The following is a 12,898-nucleotide window of genomic DNA, read 5'->3' on the forward strand; positions in this document are numbered from 1 at the left end:
TTATCAAGTATTTGACCCCGACAACTGTAACCTCATATCATACTAAAAAGGTACGGTCTACTGTCTGCTCGGCAGTGTTATTTCTGTAGCAGCTGCAGCTGTCGGCTGTCTAATTTCTTCTTTCCAGCTGGTGTAAATGTGAAGTCCTTGCTGTGCGGCACGCGCTTCTGATCAGGCTGGTAATCCTTTTTTTTTCACCACGGTCAAAACCAAATTTCATTACCGTCAACCATCGAAATTACAGGAGTTTGATAACATGTATAACGTACAGTAATAAGAACTAATAAAAAACTGCTAACCTCCCTGGACACCCAAGGGTCCAGCCGAAGTGGCATCCAGAAACCACTTAAAAGTCAAGTGACAAAAGTAGACCGCAAGCAAACTGCCAAAGATTAACCGCACAAACGCTGCCCTATCATTCCTTGCTACAAGCCAAGCACACAGGCTGAATCCAAAGAGACCCTCCTAGATAGAGCGCTACATGTTAATTAACTTGCTGATCGTCATATTGCTTTTTCCCTCCTTATGCGCTTGTTGATTGAAGTGCAGGACCACCGACTTCAGGACTGCTGCACCATGTTCCACCTGGGTAGACACCTCTTGCTTTTGAAGACCTGTCCAATAAGTCAGCAACGAGCATATCATACAGATGATCTCGGTTTGGGATTTTACTCTTTTTCCTTCAAAGCAAGCAGAACAGAATTTCTATAACATATGTTTCCCTCTTCTTGTATTTGAATTAAATAACACTACAACCTCGACTTAAAAAGGCCTAAGTGGACTGCTAGATGTCAACTTTTAAAATACAATGTATAAAATGAGGCAGATCAAATAAATCAACCGTCATATTCTTCTACAAAAACGGGCAATAGAACACCTGAATTGAAATTCTAATTTGCGCAGTGTAGGTAGGATGAAAACAGTTACCTCCTCAGGGTCAATAACCCTTGTCACACAACTTCATATGTAATCAAACCACCGCTTGGCTCTTGCCTGAAGACAGCAAACCTGATACATCTTCAGCATAAGAATAATGATGATGGTCAGGCCTTATCACCAGCACTCCTTTATTGCTTAGTAAGTCTATCACTCCCCAAAGCAGTTCAAATAAGCAGAGATGCATTTTCCCTCAATGAATTCTATTTCAAATTAGCCATCCAAAATGTCAGCATTCCTACTAGACTGACCATGACCAGGCTGCCCCCGACGCCTCTGTTTCTGTCCTTTCCTCTTTGCCTTGGGTTTCTTTTCAAGATCCCTCACCCCACGTCTCTTATACATCTTAAAGCTAACATGTCTCTCCTCCGCCATCTTCCTAACCTTCTCAGTGATCTCAGCAGCAATCTGACGGTTGTACAGCTTCTTCAGCCCCTTCATCAACTTTGCAAATGTGTCAGGCTGTGGCATCAGCCCTGCCTCTAGCATGTCCAAGCAATACAGGCAGGCCTCCTTGACATGTTTCTTCGCATACAATGCATGTATCCAAATAGTCCATGCACTCACATTGAGCTCACAGCCTTTGCTCACAATACATTCCCAAACATCCTTCGCAAGCTCAAGTTTCTCATCTCTGACCAACACATTGAGGAGGTCCTTGAGCACCCCATATTGCGGTGCAACAAAGAGCCCCCTCCCAACCATGTCTTTAAAATAACTGCATGCCTCAATCAGCAAACCCTGCCCAACAAGGCCACTCACCATGATAGCAAATGTATCGACCCCAGGGCTGAGCCCACCACTTTCCATCTCATTCCACAATGTCATGGCTTGCTTGGTCTCCCCAAGCCTGCAGGCCAACCGAATCACCACATTGTATATCTTGAGGTCTGGTGGACACCGGCACTCCCGCATCCTCTCCATCAGCTCCAGGCACTCCTCAAGCTGCTCCTTCTTCTCGTGTGCAACAAAGAACCCATGGTACACAGCAGCGTCCACCCGCAGGCCATCCCTTGACATGGCGTCCAAGAACTCGTACCCCTGGGATATCTTGCCAGCCTTGCAAAACGTGCTAACCAGGGTGCCGTACGTGACAGCATCAGGCGCGCACCCCTTCCTTCGCATTTCCACAAACACCCGCATGGCCTCATCAACTCTCCCCCTCGAGCCAAGCCCCAGAATGAGGGTGGTGTACGACACCGCGTTCGGCGGGCAGCCACGCAGCTCCATCTGCCCCGCCAGCTCGAACGCGTCCTCGAACCTCCCGTCCGCGACGAAGCCAGCGAGCAGGGTGTTGAAGGCAACGACGTCAAGGGCGACATCCGCAGCCTTCATGCGAGCGAGCACGTGCTTGGCCTCGTCGAGCTAGCCCTGGCGGCACCATCCGTAGAGCAGGGCCGTGTAGTGGCGGAGCGAAAGCGGGAACCGGGGCTGGAGCTCCTCGACAAGCTGCTCGGCGGTGACGACGTGGCCGGCCTTGGAGAGGGACTCGAGGAGGGAAAGAAAGAGGGCGGGCTGGTCGTGGTCGGGGCGGGCGGAGAGCAGTGAGAGCGCGAACGGCAGGAGGCGCGGTTGCGGGAGGCGGCGCAGGACGGGGCACAGGAGGGAGCGGCCGAGGAGTTGAGAGGGGAGCGGCGCGAGGAGGGACGGGGACGGCGCGGAGGAGGCGCGGGAGAAGGACTTGGCGAGGAGAGCTAGGGAGGACGGGAGCGGCGAGGGCAACGACGGGGAGCACCAGTGGAAGAAGTGCAGCGCAAGGGAGGAGGCGGCGCCGCAGCGGCGCAGGACGGCGTCGAGGAGGCGTCGAGACCCGACGCGGACAGCGCGGCGGCGAGCCTCTGCTGGTCGGAGTGGTGGCGGCGGAGGAGCCGGTACGCGTGCTCCGCGGAGGAGGCTAGGCTTGGATCGTCGGCGGCGGCGGTGGAGAGGCCGCGGCGGAGAGGGGTGGAGAGGAGGCACCGCATGGTCGCGGACTGGCGGGGTGAGTCCGGCTGTGGCCCGTGGCGGACGAGATACACGAAAACTGCTGTATCGACAGCAGACAGACAAATTTTCGTATTCGACCGTATGCTATTTTTTTTTCCTCTTATCTGGTTAAGACTGTAGCATCTGCTTATGTACAAACATACATCAACCCTATAACACCACACTCACACCACACGTACACAAACAAACCTACAACTATATACTCAGATCCTCACCGGGTCCGTAAACCTGTAAACAACGCATATCGCATTCTCTTTGTAGCTTCACGTGAGAGGCAAGACAAACCCCGGTGAGAGACGCGAGTACGGTTCACAGGAATCGAACTCGCGCCGGCTGCCTGTCCACCGACAGAGGCTAGCCACCCGAGCTTGGGTAATTTTCAGCTGCAAATTGCTCGACTTCTAACTATAACCTACACCGTATGAATTGCACACTCTATCCCCCACTTAAGTTCAACGGTGTTCTAGATCTGCTGAACTATGGTACCGTATTAGATATCTTGGCAAAATATAAATGAACACAATACAGCAGAAGCAGGAAGATATATCATCTATGCTATGCACTGTTTTTATTTTTCGGATCAGGTATCAATTTCCACCAAATGAAATCACCAGGCACCAGGTATAGAGCAGTGAACACAACACAACTCCCAGCTTTAAGTGGCAAGTTTATGGCATTTATGCACGTGAGCACGTCAAGCTAGTGGCTAAACGAACAAAAACACATCTTTTGAACCTATCCTAGTCTACATCGCACAAGCTAATAAATGGAACTCGTGCTACAGCAACAGCAGATACCATTTCATCAAGCTGCCGGCAACAGCTGATTACATATACAAGGCAAGTTACAACTGATCCCAGTCTTTCCCGCATGATCCGATCACGTTGGAAGTTTGCATCAACTTAACCGTTTTTTCTCTCCAATTTAATTGCTTCGTAAGACTTGACAACCTCCTTGAACTTCTCTTCTGCAGCCTCTGCACCAGTCCAAACATTCGTGGTGTTAGTGAATAATGACTGTCAGGAAGCAACTACGTTGGAATTAGAAGAACCACAGTGTCCATGGAGAAAAGAAGATGTTTACCTCTATCATCTTGATTTTGATCAGGATGGACTTCCATTGCTTTTGTTCTAAAAGCAGTCTGCAGCAGGTGAACTCTGAAAGTCAGATAACAAGAGCACAAGACCATAGATCAAGTATGATATACATAGCCCTAAGTCCTGCCAATTTTTTTGGACCTTCCTACAAACATAACTCACTCTTATGAATCTACCCAGTCTATCTCCCCAACTAACCACAACTCCAATAGGCCCAAGGAATTTCCAGTAGAATGGTTATGGAATGAAAATGTCTAGATAAAATAGAGTGAGTGCATATTTGGGCCATAAACTGTCTCTTGCTTAAGAAGACACAAGAGAAGTGTTCAGCCTCTTTATAAAATACAAAATTCTCAGTCATCATCCTCATAATCAGCTCCGTTAAACTAAAAAGAAATTAAAACATGGAAGATTTGATTATAGTAAACTCAAAGGAGATAGTGAAAGGCAATAACCTTGACAAATATAACCATCCCGTATTTGTGACATATATAACTCTAAACATGAAGCCATGGAAACCCTCACTATCCAAGATACCAATACCAATCAAATTTAAATGAAAAAAAAAGCAGATAGCTAGGTTGGGAATCTTATAGTTGGCTTTTTTTGTTTGTATAATGATCAACATGAGTGTTATCATTAATGTTAGGAGAGAGAACATGTTCTCCAGACATATGAAAATGCAGGGCACAAGGAACAATAGCATGACAGATAAATTGCATTACCTTCACTTCTGCATCTGTATATGGTGTTGCTCGTGATCTACAAAGGAAGAAATATGTTTTACCAGGAAAACAACTGTATGAGATTTGGCATTTGGAATGCAGTACACAGATTTTCAAAGTTCAAGAAAAGGCAGTGGAATCACAGGAAACAGGGATGACAAAATCATTTTGTCCAATAAAACAATATTCAATACCAGTTTACAGTTTCTTCTTTTAAAACAAGAGCAGTAAAATGACAATGAAAATAGCAAAATGTACTTTAAAAAAAGTATGGGAAAATCATTATGCAACAAGAAAGTGCTTGTCAATACCATACTATAAAGGGCGTACCCAGTGCAGAGAGCTCCCACTCTGTGCGGGGTCTGGGGAAGGGTGGCACTGGCAAGCCTTACCCTCGCCTGTGCAATGCGAGGAGATCGCGACTCGAACCCGGGACCTTCCGGTCACAGACAGTAAGACTCTACCGCTTGCACTAGGCTACTATAAAAAGATAAATAGGGAGTTTGTTGTGCAACAGGGAAATATTGATTTGATTTGAGAAAAGCACAAAGCAAATCAATTGGCTCAGCTCATAAATACGGATTTAAAGGCCAAGGACTGAATATTAGTCCAAGACAGTCTACCATGTCACAACTAGATCAAAAGATGAGCAGAAATTCACAGCAAGAGGTTTGAATAAAGACCTGTCAAGACCCAGAACTGCATAGTGATGCGACATAGGATAAACCCTAGGTCCTGCCGGTGTGTATGTCCGTCTATTTTTATGTTCCGAGTGAGAAGTATCAGTCTGCCAATACCAATCATCCCGAGGGATGTAATTGTAGCCACCAGGAGGGCCATTCTCCCTCCAGCTTTCATAACCTCGTCTAAATTTATTCCTCTCTCTGTTGAAAACACTTTGCATATGCCTTATTCTTTGCTGGAAAATTTTAAGCAGACAAAAGGTCAGCATACACACGGATTAAAAGTGATATTTCAATGCACAGTGAAAATATATGTGGTAGCGATACATGTAATCGAAAATTTCCATCTGTGCATTGAAGATAAGTGTACCATACTTGTGTTGATTGTTGAATACAGAAAAAAAAAATTATGAATATATGTAAACTCACAACTCTCTCTTGTTCCTCTTCATATTCCTGCTGCATTCGCTGATAATATCTTTTCTTAGCTTCCTCACTGAAACTTCCACGACTTGAGCTATTACTTGTATACCTCCAAGACGATGTTGTCTGCACTTTATTCAACTTTTGAAGGAAAGGAGCATATAAGTTTATTTTCAAAGAGTTTAACCAAGTATAAGCAAGCATAGGGCAGAAACATATGATCATAAATCAAAAACAGGAAAGTTTAGTCGACTCCATGACTTCGACTAGGCAGCATTTTCCCTGAGCAAACCCTTCGACTAAGTGGAATTGACAGGGGACAAGGTCACAAGGCCTGATGCGGAGGGTCACCCTACTGCCCTATTGCAGTGCAATATTAGGCATAGAAGGGTGATACATAGAGGGAAAAACTAGCAATTATCCTGGGAGATCATATTGACCTAGAAACCCTTCTCTGCTGGTTTTACCTAAAGATACCACCTAATGTCATAACCACATATCCAAGGCTTGAGAGATTTTGGGACTTAAATTCATTACATTAGATTTGTCTTGTCAGGCTAAAACTTGTCAACAAAGGATCTATAATGTTGTCCTCCTTGGCTAAGGAGGACACGCTTAAAGAACAGTACGAGTCTGCACTAAGAAATTTAACAAATTAATAACCCATAGCTAATTATATTACCTGAGTGTAGAACCAGTCCACGCTTCTGCGAACTTGAGTAATCTGGAGTTCCACAGGAACACAAATGAAAGGTCAAATATGAAATCTTCGCAACAACTAGATAGCACAACAAATAAAAGAATCCAGAGCAAGTACATATCACAAATATGATAGAAACGCAAAATTGCCAATAATCTCACATAGTCACATCAGTAGCAAATATTACAAACCAATTTCATGCGCATGATTAGTAAGCTCTACCTGATTATAAGGTTTCCATACTAGCAAAGTTGTTGTAGGCTTGTGAACGATAAGATTGGATCACTTGATACCCAATTGGCCTACGCAGAGCAAAACCGCAACTAAGCAGTAGGTCGACGCGCAAGCTAGACTAACCACGGAACCTAGCGAAGCAGGCTGGAACTGCCAGACATTAACGACGCGTCATGTGGGATAGCATCCTCAAGAAATTCTAACGAACATAAGCCTAACAAGGGGAGGAGAGGGGCACGCACCGCGAAACTGGCAGTGGTGACGCCGATGAGGCCGAAGATGAGGATTCCCCATGCCTTGGACGGCCGCCGCTCCTGCTCCCTCGACGCGCCGGCGCCGGCGCTCTGGCGGTCTGATTTGTCCTCCTGCGGATGCGGGTGCGGCGCCATCTTCTATGGGGCTCCCCGCAACAGATTTTCTTATCTCCCGGTTCGAGCTCGACGGCGAGGGGCGCCGGAGACCAAGATCATGCTTTCCCGATCGAATTCCTTCTCCTTTACAGCCAGCTCCCTCCCCGCGGCGCTGCTGCGTTGGGCGCGGCGACCTCAAGGGGGAGGACGAATTGGAGTTGGATTGGTGGGGCGAGGGACGCGGCCGGGAAACGGGAGGGAGAGTCGAGTCGCGACTCGCGAGGCCTCAAGCGCACCGTGTGCCGATGCGTAGCCGCGTAGGGCGAGCGAGTCCGTGTGCGGTGTGCCACACCAAACAAGGAGAAAGCAGGATTCCAGTCGAATAGGATCCACTCGAGGACTTTCTCTTGTCAGCCAAACCGTGATCATCCAAATTGGCCCACCGTTATTACGGAAGGGGCAGTTTAACGATCACGGTGATCATTAATGCCTAAAAAATTAAGTTATGGTCAAGAAATTGTTGATATTGATATGTTGCTTAGGGGGCTTAGATCAAAAAGGGCTATAGAACAATCTCTGAAGCTTGACATCTTTTTATTCTCCCTCTTCGTTCTGATTTGGTCACATTTTGGTTATTATTTTGTTCTACTGAAACTGATCCTGTTCTGCAGCACTACTTCGATGGTACTTTTCAGCGAACAAATATTATTTTTTCTCTCATAACAAATCAGTTTGAATTTCAATGCAATAGATTATTAGACTCTGTGGTTCTTACATGATTCATCTTTCTCTCTTTTTCAAGCTTGAGAAAGCCTTGTAACTGCTAAAAGTGGATGATCTTTTGTCATTATAAGGACAGGGAGTCTAAATCTAAATTGTAAGTTCGATCGATTGGTCTATCGTCATTGAATGGAATGTTCTTAATTAGGGGTGACAATCCAATCATGATGCATCTAAGGATGCGTGTACGAGAACAGAATTTCACCCAAGAGGGCTTGCAAATTTCACTTGCAAGCAGTCGGAATATATAGTGCCTGGTTCAATGAATGAGATAATTCATTGTCTACTCATTTTTTTGTTTTACGAGATGGAATAGGTTGATACATCATTCACCTCATTCCTCACAAGATAATAATTAATATTATTATGGGGATTAGAGATATTCCATCAAATTTGAAGAATGGACTCATGATGCGTAGCCTCACCTCGAATGGAGTGATTCCCCAAATTAAACCTAGGATACGACATGAGATATTGTTCTTTTTTATAAACAAACATGGCGTGCTAATTTTGTTCTAAAATTATCAATCCACGATTAGACTTTGGCATTGGTCTGGAAACAATCGTTAAAACATAGTGTAACCCTCAAACCGAGTAAGAAATTGCTTGACAGTGAGTATTACTACGACCTTCTGTCTCGATTTATAGGTCACTTTGACTTTTTCAGTACATATTTTTTACTTTATGTCTAGATATACAATACATCTAGATATATAATAAAAGATGTGTATCTCGAAATGTCAAAACGATCTATAAATTAGAATAAAGGGAGCGTACTATAAAGTACTTGATGTGAAGACGTGATTTTAGTTCACTTGGGGACGTTTTTGACATTTTTAATGAAATAATAAGAATGTAGGACAGGAAAAATGAATAGTGTCGGACATAAATATTGGTATAATTTTCCTTTGAAATAGGATAGGCGGCCCACAAGACAGACACCGAAAGGCAGTCAAGGCTCTTTTAGCAAAAAGAAATTGGCAACTTTTTCCAGGGATAAAACACACACTGCAAATTCTTTTTACCACGATTCAAGCGCTAGCCACTCACAGGGCACAGACGACAGGCCTACAGCCTTCAAGCCAACGCTAGTGCTGTTGCGCGAAGGAGCCGAGGCACTCAGCGCCCGATGCAAGGGCCTCATCTCCACGGGGCTGAGGATCCAAGGCGGCCATGGATCGCGGCACGAGCACAGTAGCCCGTGGACGGAGGCGAGGCCCACCTCTACCCGTCCGCGCCCCACACGGGCGCTGGCGTGACACACCACCGCCGTCGGTGGCTTGGGTGCAGGCAAGGCGTTCGACGGAACGCCCCCCGGCTCCCGAGCCGGCAAGGCCCAGCGCGGGGCGCGAGCCGGAGCTCCTATCGTGGGCGGACCTCCCGGCGGACATCCTGGGACTCGTGGTCGGTCGCCTCCCCCGCGTCGACGACCGCGCCAGGCTGCGCTCTGTCTGCCGGGCGTGGCGCGCCGCGGCGCGCGTTCATGGCCGGCCGCCGCCGCCGCTCCCGCTGCTCGTGCTCTCCGACTTCTCCTTCTCCGCCTTCTGCGCCGACGGGGCTATGGCGGGCGTGCGACGCATCCCTCTGCCCTCACGGGAGATGGCGGCTGGCGTCCGCTGCGTGGGCTCCTTTCACGGGTGGCTCGTCGGCGTGCAGCAGCTCAACAAAGGTCGCTACTTTGGTGATGGCCGGTGCTTCCTGATGAACGCTTTCTACCAGGACGTCGTCCGCCTCCCGCCGCCTTCTGTAAACACCCACTCCCTCGATGCCTATAGTAAATCTCTCCCCATCGCTAATGGCTCTGGTGCAGTGCAATGCACGGTCAATGGCGCCCAGTATGTGATGTCGTTCTGCAAGGTAGTCTTGCCCTCCTCACCGGACCATGATGGCAAGTGCATCGTGGCTGCTGTCTCCGTGCACAGGAGCACAGCTAGCCTTGCCCTCTGGCGGCCTGGGATGACGTCGTGGTGCGTGTGCCAAGGTGGCTGCATCAGTAAGTTCAGTGACATTGCCTTGTACCAGGGAAAGGTCTACATGTTTAGCAAGGTCACCACGAACCTCTTTGTCTTTGACATCTCAGAAGATGAGAGTGGCCTGATGGTTTCTGGTGTCGAGCGCTGTGTGACTGAACTGCCTGAGGTCAAGGATAGCTATGGACAGAGGTGGAACATAGTTGAGTGGCATGGGAAACTATTGCTGGTTGTGATATACTTGGGACTTGAAGGCTGGCACAATATTTGTAAGATTGGGGTATTTGAGGTGGACCTGAGCACAAACCCTTTCAGATTCACTGAGATCAACAGCTTGGATGGCGACTGCATTTTCATCAGCCCCTGCAGCAGCAATTCGTTCCGTGTATGTCTGTATGACGGAGTCGAAGATGATCTCATCTACTTCATTGATGGTGGCCTCAACCACTCTAGAAATGCGTCCCCTTTTGATAAGTTTGTGTACAACATGAGGAATGGTACATTGGCGCCATTTGCTGTGGAAATAACAGAAGACAACCTTCGGGCACCAGATGGCAGCCTGATGAATCCAACATGGTTCTTTCCTTCTGAATGAACAGCTGCAAGTCTGATTGAGCCGAAGCACTGCTGGTACCTGGTGTGAGTCGCCATGCTATTTCATTTCCAAAAACTGGATTCAAGTGTATGCTGTTTGTTTTTATGGATGGTTTCCATTTCCACAGTGCCTATCTGACGAACTTTAATTGGTAGTAAACTGATGCGCACTTTGTTTTAATATTTATATGTAGATTGTTAGTGGTTGCAGCTGTCTGTTTGCTTCATCAATAAGTGTTGTAACGACATGTAAATCCAGCATCGTACTTTAGTATGCAATGTGTTACTTGCCATTCTGTCAGACTAGCTAATTAAGCATCCTAAGTGCTTGGAAGTTGGAACAATCTCTCTGGTGATTGGTTTTCACGCACATGATGACATGAAGAGTGAGAATGCTAGATGCTGCAGGTAAAACTTCTGACTAAAACTTCTAAAAGGTAGACCCTATTATCGACCTCATACGTTCTAATGATGTCAAGACGATGCCTATTGACATTGTGTATGCAGTTCTTGGCTTCACCTGGCCTTATCTTACTTTTGCACGAAAATCACGTATACCTACTTAAATGTGTTTATGCTGAGTAGACTAATGTCGGGACCAATATTAGGGTACCCGAAGAGGAGGAGCTAATGATCATCAACATTGATTCAACCGAGCAGTCAAGAGCGCGTCTACAGCTCCAACCGACCCCAGGTGCGCGGGCTCCGCCTCACCCGACCTTCAGGAGCGGGCTCCGCCTCGCCCAACCCCGAAGCCGCGATCTCTGCCTAGCACGACCCTTGGGTTTGTACTCCGCCTCGCCCGACCCCAATACCGCAGGCTCCGCCTCGCTAGACCCCTTGGGTGCGGGCTCCGTCTCGCCCAACGAGGACCCATACCGCCGTCAACCACTCCAGGTCCAAGCGTATGGGTCTGGGTCAAAACTCTGACACAGGAAGAGACCGGCACACCCCGATTTAGCTTGCGGCCACGACGGGCCATACCTGAGGATTCACATCAAGAACAGCGTTGGGCGTACCGGTGTTGTTCTGTCTAACCCTCGTACGATGTGGCAGAACCGCCTAATCTAATGCCCCCCAGGAGCACTCGTCTTGCATTAGACACTAAGCATTCAAGGGAGAACACCAAATTACTCGGTTCCGTCGGACACACCCCAAGAGAGAACCCGAAAATCCACATTTTTCCATCAGGATCACAAATGAGATAATAAAGCTTACATTATTCTTAACCATTTTTTACACCACTTTTAATACAACATCATAGTACAATATTTATTATTATAACAGCGGGATGTAATTATATTATCAGAGTTATGAATAATTTAATTGAACAGCGGAATATAAACATGTGATCAGAATTATAGCGGAAATAAATATTTATTCATGATGAAGTATTGATATAGATAAAGTAGGGGTTATGCACCGGGGCTTGCCTGAGTAAGATATATATTAAAAAGTTAGTGTCTGCATCTTCATATCATCCACCATCTGAATAGAAAGCCCATCGCATCATCTCTTGGGGAGAATACCATCACACCGTCTTCGGATTCCCAATCATCCTTCAATTGATCCATTGATCCATTGATCAATCATCGTACCTATATAATATGTATTGATGCAAATGCATAGATGTAAATAATTAACGATAGCCGAAATGCTTAGAAATCCGATTACATCTCACAAGCTAACGAGATAGTTCTAACGCGCTAGTCTACGTATCCATGTTGTCAAATACGACGTTACTTCCCAACTAAAGTTTTAGTTATCCAAACCAAATGTGTTTCTATATTTCATTTATTTGATTTACTATATTCGAAATAGGACATCATTGTCTATCTAGCAAACTAATTATTCTAGAGCTACAAAAATTACAGTGAGTACCTAATATTGCTAGGAGCCTACTGTAAAAATTTCAGATCCAATAATATTACCAATTTATCACAACAATTTCTACAAATTTATATTTTTACCATATTAAATACCTTAAATTAATTATATAGCTTCCAAGAATATTATCAAACTATATAAACAAAATATACTAACAAGTAGATCATAATTTTAGGAGACTAACAAAATTAGTTTCATCATTTTTGGACCCCTATACTATTTTATATTGATTTTATAAGTTAATTTAGAAACCTATATTAGAAAAGCATTTATATAACGTAAAGGACCGAAGGCAACCCATTTTGGCCCAGCAGATGTGTGGGCATGCGCATGGGCCCTCGCGGCGCGGCGGTAGCCCAGTAGTGCGGCGTGGCCCACCGACCAGGCGCGGCGTAGCCAGGGCGCACGGCGCGCGCGGCCCATAGAGGCGCGAGGCCCAGCGCACAGCGCGACACTAGGCGGACGTGCGGCCAGCGGCCCAGCGGATGAGCGGCCAGCCCACGCGTGGGAGCAGGCCGGCCCAGCGCATGACG

General features: G+C 46.5%; 2 protein-coding genes and 1 pseudogene across 2 annotated transcripts; 1 reads left to right on the forward strand and 2 right to left on the reverse strand.

Moving 5' to 3' along the window:
• Positions 1-204: 204 nt before the first annotated feature.
• LOC136519211 (pentatricopeptide repeat-containing protein At3g49730-like) lies at positions 205-2,934 on the reverse strand (annotated as a pseudogene).
• A 538-nt stretch (positions 2,935-3,472) lies between these two features.
• On the reverse strand, positions 3,473-7,487 carry LOC136538136 (uncharacterized). Its single transcript, XM_066530114.1, has 7 exons — positions 7,027-7,487; positions 6,533-6,574; positions 5,857-5,991; positions 5,428-5,663; positions 4,745-4,781; positions 4,006-4,063; positions 3,473-3,898 (listed from the first exon to the last, which is right to left on the reverse strand). Exons 1-7 carry the CDS (start codon positions 7,171-7,173, stop codon positions 3,825-3,827), a joined length of 729 nt encoding a protein of 242 aa, XP_066386211.1. The 5' UTR covers positions 7,174-7,487; the 3' UTR covers positions 3,473-3,824.
• A 1,486-nt stretch (positions 7,488-8,973) lies between these two features.
• LOC136538137 (F-box protein SKIP23-like) lies at positions 8,974-10,779 on the forward strand. The gene has a single exon (XM_066530115.1). The coding sequence runs from the start codon at positions 9,088-9,090 to the stop codon at positions 10,477-10,479; it is 1,392 nt and encodes a 463-aa protein (XP_066386212.1). The 5' UTR covers positions 8,974-9,087; the 3' UTR covers positions 10,480-10,779.
• The last annotated feature ends 2,119 nt before the right edge of the window (positions 10,780-12,898 follow it).

Source organism: Miscanthus floridulus, chromosome 2 (assembly GCF_019320115.1).
Source record: "Miscanthus floridulus cultivar M001 chromosome 2, ASM1932011v1, whole genome shotgun sequence".
NCBI lineage: Eukaryota > Viridiplantae > Streptophyta > Magnoliopsida > Poales > Poaceae > Miscanthus > Miscanthus floridulus.

Bases quoted from the DNA above. Each gene is read 5' to 3' on its own strand.
- LOC136538136 (XM_066530114.1), bottom strand. From the start codon at position 7,173: ATGGCGCCGCACCCGCATCCGCAGGAGGACAAATCAGACCGCCAGAGC. The intron at 6,575-7,026 runs GTGCGTGCCCCT...GTGGAACTCCAG, and splicing joins TCACCACTGCCAGTTTCGCG to ATTACTCAAGTTCGCAGAAG. The intron at 4,782-5,427 runs GTCTTTATTCAA...CTTCCTTTGTAG, and splicing joins GCAGTTCTGGGTCTTGACAG to ATCACGAGCAACACCATATA.
- LOC136538137 (XM_066530115.1), top strand. From the start codon at position 9,088: ATGGATCGCGGCACGAGCACAGTAGCCCGTGGACGGAGGCGAGGCCCA.